This window comes from Elephantulus edwardii, unplaced genomic scaffold (genome assembly GCF_000299155.1).
Source record: "Elephantulus edwardii isolate Elephantulus edwardi_28Jun2011 unplaced genomic scaffold, EleEdw1.0 scaffold00363, whole genome shotgun sequence".
NCBI lineage: Eukaryota > Metazoa > Chordata > Mammalia > Macroscelidea > Macroscelididae > Elephantulus > Elephantulus edwardii.
Window position 1 is genome coordinate 487,760 of NW_006400113.1, and position 13,129 is coordinate 500,888.

The window sequence follows — 13,129 nt, forward strand, 5'->3', positions numbered from 1 at the left end:
TTAAAAAAAAAAGAGTTTTCTAGGCTGTAATCTTTATATGTATTGGTCTTTCTCCAGTGGAACTATGGAGCGGATTCAAAGAACCAGTTGGCAGCTAAATCCTTAATTGCTGTACCACCAGGAGTCATAACAGTAAGATGGTGTTGTTACTATTTTCCATTTTCTATATAATGAAACCAAAGCAAGAATTTAAGTAATTATCCCAATACCACACTACCTATACATGGTAGAACTGTGAGGGAACTAGAGTCCATGCACATAACCACTACTTAACTTCCTCTCTCAGAAACCTCTTTCATATTTGTAGCTATTTAAAAGCCTTTCTGCATCTCACCCTATTTTTTCAACCAAACCTTCTTCTCATTAAAGGCAAATCCCCCAGCTTTTGCTCTGGACTCCCTTTGCTGCTGCCTTCTCAAAGATAACCACAGGTACACACAAACATGTCCTGCCACTGTCCGCTTTCTCCATTTACTGGCTCATGCCCATAAGCATCTAAACATGAACAATTCTCACCTGTATTATTCTCCAACTCATGCTTTACTTTTGTTGGTCTTTGCAGTCAAACTTTTTAAAAAATTTAGTTCCTCTTTGTAATCAAATTTATATATATATATATATATATATATATATATATATATATATACTTTCTTTCTTATCACCAAGTCACTTATGTGTGAATGTGTGTCCAATCAATGACTTACTCATTGCAAATAATTTATGAAAAACTTTAAAAAAAAAACAAACCACCACAAACATTAATGGCGACTCTACTCCTAGGTCTCACCGAGAGACTACACAGCAATCAGAACAACTATATCTGTAAGAGGAGTCAATGGAGAAGCTCAGTATCAGCCAGCAATCAAAACAAGAACAAGGACTAAACAGATCATCAATTACTCATGTGCAAGTACAAACTGACCTGGAAGAAATTAAGTCTACAAAACCAAAATACAACCTTGAGTCTTTCTCAAAGAATTTTAAAACCATCGTTTTTTAACTCAAAAACCATCTCAAAAAAAAGATCTGACGCACTGAACCTTAATGATGGATGACAAGATGAATTGTGGAATAACATCAAGTACATCATCCTTGAAGAAAGCAAAAGGTTATTACAAAGACAATGGAGAAAGAAAAGACCAAATAAGATGTTGGAAAATACTCTGAAAAGTATAATACAAAGTGAAGAAGCCAAAACAAAGGGAAGAAATGCCAAAGTAAAAAAAACTGAACAGAAGATTTAAAAGGCAATGCAAGAAAACAAAATCAATTATTATAACAAAATGTGCAAAGGCGCTGAAAGTAGAAACCCAAAGGGAAGAACATCTTTGGCATTTCACAAGCTGCAAGAACTGAACAAAATCAAGCATCAAGTTGCAATACTTAAGGATGCTGTGGGCAGAATGTTGAATGACCCAGGAAGCATCAAAAAGAGCTGGCTCACACAGAATTATTTCATCAAACAACAATCAAGAGCCTATGGTGATGAAGGAGTAAGTTCAAGCTGCTCTGAAAGAATTGGCAAAAAACAAGGCCCCAGGAATTGATGGAATACCAAATGTACATAAGCAACTCAAATTTCTCTGAATTCCAAATCATAGCCAATTTTCTTGTCAGCATCTCTACTTAGAAGAGCACTGCAATCGCAAAGGCACCAGCTGCTCCATAGCAGAAGGCAAGGCAATTTCCTTCCGTGTGCTTTACTACCTCTGAAAACCCAATGGAGGGTCTTCTATGAGTTGGTTCTGACTGAACAGGATACAACAACAATAATCTCTACTTAAGCAACTAAGACTTATTTCTAGCCTGTATTTGTTTTTCTCCCAATAAGTCCTAACTGACGTCAATCAACTTGTTGCATAAAACAGAAATTTATGACTCAGTTATTACTCTTTTTGTCTCACTCTGAATTCTATTCCAAATTCAGTCTATTCTTCTTTAATAACTGTCAAATCAGTCTACTACTCTTCACCTCCATTTTTATTCTAACTCATCATCATTGTTTTTCCAGGGACCACTGCGACAAAGAACACCGTATGGTTTAAAATAAAAAATGGTATGCACTGGGTGTATCCATTTTACATACTTATTCAGCATGTATGTTAAGCAAATCATTCAAGAAACTGGACTATATGAAGAACATGCCATCAGGATTGGAGGAAGACCCCTCAACAACTTCAGTTATGCAGATGACACAACCTTGTTTGCAGAAAGTGAAGAGGACTTGAAGTATTTACTGAAAATAAAAAAACTACAGTTTTCAAGTTGGTTAAATCTCAACATCAAGAAAACAAAATCCTCACCACATATGGATACTTAAAATGATAATATGTAGACAAACCTGATATGGAACCTTGGGACTGCTACACCGCTGATGTGTGAAAAGCCTTCTCATGGTATACTGTTTAAGCACTTGACTATCAACCAGAAGATTGTCGTTTGATTCCAACTGTGGGAAAACGACATACAGACTGCTTCTGTAAAAACCACAGCCTTGGAAAACCTAAGGAGCACTTCTGCTTTCTCCTGTAAGGTCATTATGACTTGAAATCCATTTGACAGCAAAGAGGTTTTTTTTTAATTTTTTTTTTTTTTTTTTTTAGCAAAGAGTTTTATATGTGTAAAGAGCTGACTAGCAAATAACTGTAGGAATACAAATGTGAGACACAGCCCTTTGGTAGTGATGATGACTTTGACATCATTTTCACTTAAGTTCACTTTCAATTCTCGTATCACTTAAACACTCCAGGATACAGACAAGTTTTTCAGTCCATAAGGTGATTTTTGCCATCATTACCCTATCCCAAGATACGGTCTTCCCAAACACAAATTCCAACTATCTACTTAGCAAACATCCATTCATTAAAAAGAACTCATATTATCTCATCTAGGAAAAAAAACCTTTCTTAGTCATCACCTTCCTCCTTATCTCTTCTTGCCAACTTCAAGCAAAGTATTAGGTTCCTATTTCTAGCGTAACAATCTATTACTCTGGCAGTCATCACTGCATTTTTAAAATAGTATTTTAAATTGATGCTTTCCTAATCCCTATTCCCCACTCCCCTGAGAATTTATACTTTGTAAAAGGAGGGGCATCTCCCTACGTCAAGGTGGTAGTTGTTGTTATTGTTGTTTTTGTTAGGTACTATTGAGAATGACTCATAGTGACCCTATGAACAAAAGATCTGAACCTTGTTCTATCCTGTGCCATCCTTACACTTCCTAACACAAGAGTCCATTGCGGCAGTCACCACATCGATCCACCTGGTCAAGGAGTTTGCTCTCCTTCGCTGACCCTCTACCCTTTCCAACACCATGTCCCTATCCAAGGAATAGCACCTCCTAGTAATATGTCCAAAGTATGTGAGATGAAGTCTCCTCATTCTTGCCTCGAAAGAGCATTCTCGCTGCACCTTCTCCAATACCCATATGTTCTCTTGGCTGTCCATGGGATGTTCAGTGCTTTTCTCTAACATCAAAGCTAAAAGGCAGGAATTCTTTTTCTGTCATCTTTACTCATCCTTATTCAGTCCAGCTCTCACATGCATACAAAGTGATCAGAAAGACTGTGGCCTGAATCAGATGCACCTTAGTCCTCAAACTGACATCATTATTCCTCAATTTTTTGGAGAGGTCCCCAACTGCAGATTTTCCCAGTGTAATGCATCTCCTTATTTCCTGACTTCTAGTAACTAGGGTGTTAATTGTGGATCCAAGCTAAATGAAGCCACTGATAGTTTCAATTTCCTCTCTAACAATCATAACCCTGCCTATCCGTTCAGTGACACTGAGATGCAATCCATACTGAAGGCTGCATCTATGCCAAGAGCTACCACTAAACAAACCTTTGCTTAGTAAAATGATGACAAAGTCATCATCACTACTAAAGGGCTGTGTCTCACATTTGTCTTCCTACAGTTAGTTGCTAGTCAGCTCTTTACACACATAAAACTCTTTGCTGTCAAACGGATTTTAACTCATAGTGACCTCACAGGAAAAAGCAGAAGTGCTCCATAGGTTTTCCAAGGCTATGATCTTTACAGATGCAATCTATTACATCGTTTCCCCACAGATGAAGTAAAACCACCATCTTCTGGTTAAGAGTCAAGTGCTTAAATAGTATACAGTTAGAAGGCTTTACACATCAGTAGCATAGCCATCCCAAAGCTCCATCTCATGAGAGGTCTCTCTGATATTCCGACTAATGTCAAGTCTCTGGTACTCCGTCTCAGGTCGGGTCTCTGATTCTCCACTGTGGCTGTGATGGCTGCTGCTCCCACAGGCCTTGAGCTGGTTGGTACAGTAATCCCTGCATCTAAAGGACACACTATATTCTCTTACCTCTTCTTTTTCTAATGAGGAAGATCCTCCAACTTTGCTCCTGGATCTGCTCAATTTAATAGCAAGACTAACCAATCCTCTTGTGGACACACAGCTATTTGCATATTCCTGCTGATTCACATGGAAAGTAAGTTAAAGGATTGTTGTTGTTTGTTGTGATGTGCAATCGAGTTGTCTATGACCCATGGTGACCCTATGTATAGCAGCTCTGAACCCTGCTCTGTCCTGAGCCACTCTCACTAATTCCGACACACTAACCCTGATTGTCCCAGTCACTGGATAGGGAAGCTATTTTGGACAATAAACTCTTACCACGACACCTACGTACCTATTAAGATGACTAAAATCAAAAAGAATGGCCATGCCAAATGTTGAAAATGATGGAAAGTTCATATACTGTAGGATTATAAAATGCTACCACTATGAAAGAGTTTAGCAGTTTCTTTCTTTCTTTTTTTTTAATTTATTATTAATTTCAATGAAAACTTAGACTTTGGGTTTCCATTCATTCATTGTTGCACTTTTCTACCCTCCCAACCCACCCCCCTCCGTACACTACCCTCTTAGAATAGTAAAAGAAAAAGTCTTTCATTGTTTTACAAACCCTCCCCGAAGTCCACTCCACTATGTAACCTTTGCTCTAGACTCCTGTCATGAAAAAAATACCTAATCACACATCCCTTTTAAACAGTTTTCTCCCTCATCTGATTCAATGCAGTATACATTATTGAACCCATCTTTCTCAGTCTCCCCCCAACCCCGAGGTCAGTCCTGTTTTACAACAGTGGCACCATGCAGTATTTGTCCTTTTATGACTGAGATACTTCACTCTGCATAATGTCCTCCAATGTCACCCATTTTTAATAATATTGCATGAGTTCCTTGTTTTTCAACGCAGCACAGTATTCCATTGTGTGAACATACCACAGTTTCTCTATTCATTCGCTTGTTGATGGGCACTTAGGTTGTTTCCCACTCCTTGGTATTGTGAACAAAGCCGTAATAAACATAGGTGTGCACTGGCAGTTTCTTAATACATTAAACATACGTCTACCACATAATCAAGCCACTCTTCTTCTAGTGATTTTGTAAAAAAATAAACCATACATTCATATGAGAAACTGTACATAAATATTCACAACAGCTGTTTTTTTCTAGTAGTCAAAAACTGGAAACTCGAATATTCAGATGAATGGATAAACTAATGGCAGTGTATTCATGCCTTATCACTCATTCATTGCCATGAAGTTGAAATCAACTCATAGCTGACCTTCCAGATGACTCTTCACTAGATATTCAGAAGCTGTAAGTCACATAGAAGGAGGCTGTCCACCTTTTTCCCATGGAGCAGCTAGCCGGTAGATTCAAACAGTCTCCCTTTTAGTATGGCACCATGACTCCTTATCCACCACTGCTGTTGCTGTTGTTGGGCACTCTCGAGTCGGAACCAACCCACAGCTAACCCTCCCGTGGGTTTTTAAAGGCAGTTCATCACACAAGAAGAGAATGCCATTCTCCCATGGAACAGCTGATGGATTTGAACTGCCTGTCTTTGGGATTCTAGCACAGTTTCTTATCCCTAGGCCACCCAAGCACCCCAATGTTGATGTTGTTGTTGTTATGTGCCATCGAGTCGCTTGCGACTCATAATGACCCTATGTACAAGAGCCCTAAATTCTGTTCTATCCTGTGCCAACGTCACCGTCTCAACACACTCATTCCCACCACTCCACTCACAGAATCAATCCATCTCATCGAGGGTCTTCCTCTCTTCTACTCTCCCAAACATGCTGTCCCTCTCCAAGGACCAGTCCCTTTTTGCAAGATGTCCAAGGTATGTCAGATGAAGCTTCAGAATCATTGACTACAAGGTGCATTCTGGCTTCACCCTCTCCAAGACAAACCTGTTTGTTCACCTAGCAGTCCATGGTATATTCAATACTATTCTCCAGCACCACAGCTCAAAGCCATCAATTCTCTATCATCCCTAGTCACTGTCCAACTCTCTGATGCACAGCACATAACTGCAAAGACTATAGGCTGGATCAGGCGCATCTTAAGTCTCCAGCCTGACATCGTTGCTTTTCAGTACTCTAGAGAGGTCCCTCACAGCTGACTTTCCCAATGCAATTTGTCTCCTGATTTCCTGGCTGCTGTTACCAAGAGTGTTGACTGTGGAGCCAAGTAAACTAAAAGTGTTAACTATCTCAATCTCTTCACTATCCGTACTGATGCTGCCAATTGGCCCAGTGGTAAGAATTTTTGTTTTCTTGATGTTGAGCTTCAATCCATATCGAAGGCTGCAGTCCTTGACTTTCTGCAGCAAGTACTTAAGGTCTTACTCAGTTTCCACAAGCAGGGTTGTGTCATCCACACAACGCAGGTTGTTGATGATTCTTCCACCAATCCTGATGCCACATTCCTCCTCGTGCAGCCCAGCGTCTTGGATGATCTGTTCTGCATACAGATTGAAAAGGTATGGAGACAAAATACATCCCTGACAGACCCCCTTCTTGATTTTGAACCACGCAGTGTCTCCCTGCTCTGTTCTGATGACTGCCTCTTGGTTTAAGTATAGGTTCTGCATTAGCACAATCAAATGTTCTGGGATTCCCATTCTTCTCACAGTCAGCCATAGCTTGCTGTGATCCACACAGTCAAAAGCTTTTGCACAGTATTCTCTGCTTTCTAACATTAGCTATAATATCCCTAGTACTGCAACCTCTTCTAAATCCAGCCTGCACATCTGGCAGTTCTCTGTTGATATATTGTTCCAAACATTTTTGGATTATTTTCAGCAGAATCTTGCTTGCATGTGACAGTAATGATACTGTTTGATAATTTCCACACTCTGTTGGGTCACCTTTCTTTGGAATGGGAACAAATATCGATCTCTTTTCGTCAGTTGGTCAGCTGGCTGTCCTCCATATTTCTTGGCACAACTTAGTGAGCACATCCAGGGCAATGTCTGTTTGTTGAAATAAATCAATTGGTATGCAGTCAACTCCTGGAGCCTTGTTTTTTGCCAATTCCTTCATAGCAACTTGAACTTCCTCCTTCATCACCATAGGCTCTTGCTCATATATTATTTCATGACATTCCTCTGTGTCAGCCAATTCCTTCTGATACAATGACTCTGTGTACTCCTTGCATCTTCTTTTGATACTTCCTGGATCATTTTACCCAAACTATCTTTAAGTATTGCCACCCATGGCTTAAATTTGTTTTTCAACTCCTTCAGCCTAAGAAACACTGAGCGAGTTTGGCCCTTTGGCTTTTCTGACTCTAGCTCTCTGCACATTTCTTTTTTTTTTTTTTTAATTTTTATTATTTTGTGTGTCTGTGTACCGTCAAATCAGATTTGACTGGTACAGGAGGAGATTGTTCCTCTTTGTCCAGTAAAGCATCTGGTGTATTTGAACCGCACACCTCTGGGATTGCAGTGTAGCTTCTTGCCACTAGGCCACCAGAGCTCGCCTACATTTCATTATAGTATCTTGCTTTGTCATCCCAAGTTGCCTTTTGAGATTTTCTGTTCAACTCTTTGATCTCTTCCTTTAGCTTTGGCTTCTCAGCGCTCTAATGCAATACTCAGAGTCTCATCTGACATCCATCTAAGCACCCCACTACTACTCCTCAAAAATAAAATGAATGACTATTGATACATGCACACACATATCAAGTGTTCTGGGATTCCCATTCTTCTCAGAGTCAGTCAGTGTGTTGTGATCCACACAGTCAAATGTCTCTACAAAGTCAATGAAACACAGACATACATTCCTCAGATAGTCTCTGCTTTCAGCTAAGATCCATCTGACATTAGCTATACTATCCCTAGTGCCACGGTCTCTTCTAAATCCAGCCTGCACTTCAGGCAGTTCTCTATTGATTTTCTGTTCCAGTCGTTTTTGGATAACCTTCAGCAGATTCTTGCTTGAATGTGATATCAATGATATTGTATGATTATTTCCACACTCTGTCAGATCACCTTTCTTTGGAATGAGAATATAGATCTCTTCCAGTCAGTTGGCCAAGTGATTGTCCTCCAGATTTCTTGGAACAACTTGGTGAGTACATCCAGGGCAGCGTCTGTTTGTTGAAATATGTCAATCAGTATGTCATCAAATACTGAGACTTTGCTTTCTCCCAATTCTTTAAGAGCAGCTGGAATGACTTCTTTCATCACCACAGGCTCCTGAACATACATTATTTAATTAAATTCTTCTGTGTCCACCAATTCCTTTTGGATAATGATTCTGTATACTCTTTCCATCTTCTTTAAATGCTTCCTGGTTCATTTACTATTCTGTCCAAAACATCCTTAAGTATTGCAAATTAAGGTTTGAATTTGTTAGATACTTGGACCATGAGGCAGTTGTCAGAACAGAGCAAGAAAACACTATATGGTTCAAAATTAGGAAGGGTGTGGTCAAAGATGTGTTCTATCTCCATATCTTTTCAATCTATATGCAGACCAGATTATCCAGGATGCTGGGCTCTATGAGGAGAAATCTGGCATCAGGATTGGAGGTAGACTCATCAACAATCTGCATTATGCAGATGACACAACTCTGCTTGCTGAAACTGAGGAAGACCTGAAGCAATTGCTGCACAAAGTCAAGGACTGCAGATTTCAATAAGGATTGAGGCTCAACATCAAGGAAACAAAAATTCTCACCACTGGGCCAATTGACAGCATCATGACAGATGTTGAAGAGATTGAGATTATTCACAGCTTCAGTTGGTTTGGCTCTACAATCAACACTCTTGGTACTAGTAGTCAGGAAATTAAAAGATGGTTTACTTTGAGAATGTGTGCTGTCAGAAACCTCTCCTAAGTACTGAAGAGCAACAATGTTAGTCTGGAGACTAAGGTGCACCTGATACAGGCCATGGTCTTTGCAGTTACCTGCTATGCATCAGAGAGCTGAAAAATGACTAAGGATGATAGAAGGAGAGTTGAATCCTTTGAGTTGTGGTGCTGGAGAAGAGTACTGAATGGACTGCTAGGAGAACAAACTAGTTCATCCTGGAGAGGGTGAAGTCAGACTGCTCTTTGTAGGCAGGGATTCTGAGGTTTCATCTGACATACTTTGGACATGTTGCAAGGTGGATCAGTCCTTGGAGAGGGACATCATGCTTGGGAGGGTGTAGGGACAGCGCAGGAGAGGAAGACCCTCAATGAAATGGATTGATTCAGTCACTGGGGTAATGGGAATAGGTGTGTTGAAGACAGTAAGATTGGCAAGGCATAGAGCAGGGTTTAGGGCTGTTATATACAGGGTCGCTCTGAGCCCCAGGCAACTTAACAGCACATAACAACAACATCTGATACATGCAACAGCATGAACACATGTCAAAACAATAATGCTGAGTTAAAGGCAGAATGCTCCTTCTTACAGAATACAAGCCATTCCTGTCCTAAGTCTGTCCTTAAGTCAAATTTATACATTTGTACAGTCAAATAAAGTCCTAGTGTCATTAAGTTAAATATTTATCTTAGTTTACTTTATTTAATAGTATACAGTGTACCTCTCAATACATAAAAATTTAAAGAAAAACTTGCCCTAACACTAAAATATTTTTAATACAGGAATAAAAATAAGGGAAAGTAGCATCTATTTATTTTTACAAACCATTATACATACGTTGACCTTTTAACATAGTAGGCTTCATGAAGGTTTATTCATTAACTATAAGTTGTATGTAAGTCAGACGTTTATAATCTGGGGAATGCCTGTATAGGTTTCCATTTATTTTTAAAGTTAGAAAACGCAAACCATAGTGACAGAAAGACCAATGATAGCCTGGGGAAAAACTAAGGACAGGTGGAAGATGCATATGGTGATAGTTCATGGACTATCAGTTTTTTTAAAAAAATCAAGCCCACTGCCTTCAAGAGAGTCCTGGTTCTACATAGCAGAAAAGCTCTGGTTATGTTCATTAGAACAGTTTCTTGGTGATGTTCTTTACAGAAACAGATTACCAGGTATTTCGTCTTTGGAGTTGCTAGGTTACTTCCAACTTCCAACCTTTATTCTTCTTTCTTCTCATTGCTGTCCAGTCAGAACTGACTCACAGCTGACCATCCATCAAGTTTTCAGAGGTTGTAAACTGCACGAGAGGAAACTGTCCATCTTTCTCCTTCCAAGGCACTAGTAGAATCAAACCAAGTGCCACTGGCTTGGTAGTGTAACTCCTAACCAAACAAGTCACCAGAGCTCCCTGACTTTTTAGGAGTATAAATAACTTGGGCCATCCAAGGAGGTTTAGAAGAGGCCATGCCACTGGGGATATTACAGCCAATGTTAGATGGATCTTGGCTGAAAGCAGAGAGAACCAGAGGAATGTCTATCTCTGTTTCATTGACTATGCAAATGCATTTGATTGTGTGGATTACAACAAACTGTGGATAACTCTGAGAAGAACTGGAATCCCAGAACACTAGATTGTACTTATACAAAATTTACAGTTGGACCAGAAGGCAGACATCTGAACAAAACAAGTAAACACTGCATGGTTCAAAATCAGAAAAGGTGTATTCCAAGGATGCATCCTATCTCTATACCTTTTCAATCTATATATGGAACAGATCATCCAGGAGGCTGGACTTTCTAAGGAGGAATGTGGTATGAGGATTGGAGGAAGACTCATCAGTAATCTACATTATGCAGATGATACAGCCTTGCTTACTGAAATTTGTTACAGAAGGTCAAGGACTGCAACCTTCAATGTGGATTGAAGCTCAACATCAAGAAAACTAAGACTCTAACCACCAGGCCAAATGGCAGCATCATGATAAATGGCGAAGAGACTGAGGTTGTTGACAGCTTCAGTTTGCTTGTATCCACAATCAACACTCTTGGTTCCAGAAGCCAGGAAATCAAAAGGTCAACTTCATCAGAAAAAATCTGCTATCAGGGATCTCTCTAGAGTACTGAAGTGCAATGGTGTCAGTCTAGAGACTAAGGTGTACCTGATCCAGGTCATGGTCTTCGCAATTACTTGCTATGCATCAGAAAGCTGGACAATGACTAAGGATGATAGAAGAATTAATGCCTTTGAGTTGTGCTGTAGAAGAGTATTGAATATAGCACAGACTGCTAGGAGAACAAACAGGTTGGTCCTAGAGAGGGTGAAACCAGGCTGTTCCTCAGAGGCAAGGATTTTGAAACTCTGTCTGACATACTTCGGGCATGTTCCAAGGAGAGGCCAGACATCATACCAGGAAGACCCTGGATAAGATGGATTGACCCTGTAACTGTGGTAATGGGAGTAGGTGTGTCAGAGACAATGAAATAGGCTCAAGAAAGCGCAGGGTTCAGAGCTGTGGAACATAGGATCGCTAAGAGTCCTGAAGCGACTCGACGGCACATAAGAACAAAATATGTATTCAAAATTTATCCAACTGCACATTTTAACTGTAAAACGTATTTTATATCAATCTCAACAAAGGTGAAGCATTCAGAGCAATCATTTGCTAAAGAAGAACAGAAAAATTCTAGGTTCCTACTCTAAGTCCTAGTGAATGTGTTGCTGGGAACCCGATTGCCACCTCTTTGGTATTCTTCTAACTTAAAACTGACAGAGTCCTCTTTCCCTTCTGGGAACCCAGAGAGATTCACAAACTCCTGAATAAGCTTCAAAGTCCTCTCCTATGTCTGAGTTCTCAGATTCTGCCCAACAAACCTTGTCTACCTTCGCGATGACACCACTTAAAAACTAAGAGCAAATATCCCCACTCACACAGTTCAGATCAGAAATACCACCAAAAGAGGCATCCCTAGATATAAACCCCCATCGTCCGGGTTACCTGCCACCGGCTGGCCGCGCCGCGGACAGTTCAGCCACCGCGGCGGGATCCTGTTATGAGCCATATCTTGGGGCCACAGAGAACCGTCCACTTCCACCAACGTTCGCCGCGCTTTCACCGCCCCCGCCTCGCGATCCGCTCGGCCCCGGAGGTCCGAAGCACCCGAATGTCAGCCTATGTACAAATCCCAGCCTCTGAAACCCGGTAACGTCAGGAGCCGCGCGCCACTTCCATTCAGACTCAACTCCAGATCCCCGGACAACCCACAATGCATCGCAACTTCCGGCCTGGGAGGAAGTCAAGTCCCCTGCTTTCTGAGGTCAGAGGGGAAGGTAGGAAGTTCGCAGAGAGACAGGAAAGAGTTAATCCCAGCCAATGGGAGGGACGAGGCTTTTGTGGCCCCGCCTCTCCAAGATTCAAGTGCTCCTTCAGGGGTCTCTTAGAGTGTGGGAGAAGAGGATTGAACGTACAAAAATACAAACAACTATGTCTTCGGGAAGGTGTAGCCAGAGTACTCCTTGGAGGCATGGAAGGAGCTTTGTCTCTCATGCTTTGGGCACGTTTCTGGGAAAGGTTATTCCTGGGAGAGGGACGGACGAAGGAGAGCAAGACGCTCAACCAGGCGGATTGGCACAGTGACTCAAACAATGAGCTCAAGTGTGTTAGATGTGGATGGTACAGGATAGGACAGGCTTCAGATCTGTTATTCGTTGAGTCGTACTGGACTAGGCGGCACCTACAACAACATTGCCCAATTCTTAGGGAGTTGAGCTACTAAGCCAAAGGGTTCGCTTCTTGCTGGTGTATCAGAGCCTCGTGGGAGACAGGTGAGCTATCTCCAAAACACAGGCTCCCTGCTGTCAGCTTTGAGTCCTTTTCTACTCTGTGGCAAGGGATTGGCTTAAACCAGCACGTGGTTTTCTCGTTTTTCCTTGGCAGGACCAGTGAGACAAACATCAGAAAGTGGAAATGAAA

General features: G+C 41.0%; 1 protein-coding gene across 2 annotated transcripts in view; it reads right to left on the bottom strand.

Annotated features, from left to right (window-relative positions):
* RNGTT (RNA guanylyltransferase and 5'-phosphatase) overlaps positions 1-12,403 on the bottom strand; it is a 433,116-nt gene extending 420,713 nt beyond the window's left edge. The window contains exon 1 of one of the 2 annotated variants that reach the window (XM_006902058.1): positions 12,155-12,403. In XM_006902058.1, coding sequence (XP_006902120.1) covers positions 12,155-12,218 — 64 coding nt within the window. In that variant the 5' untranslated portion in view covers positions 12,219-12,403. The remainder of the gene's footprint in view (positions 1-12,154) is intronic. The other variant, XM_006902059.1, reaches the window with a different exon arrangement.
* Positions 12,404-13,129: the final 726 nt, after the last annotated feature.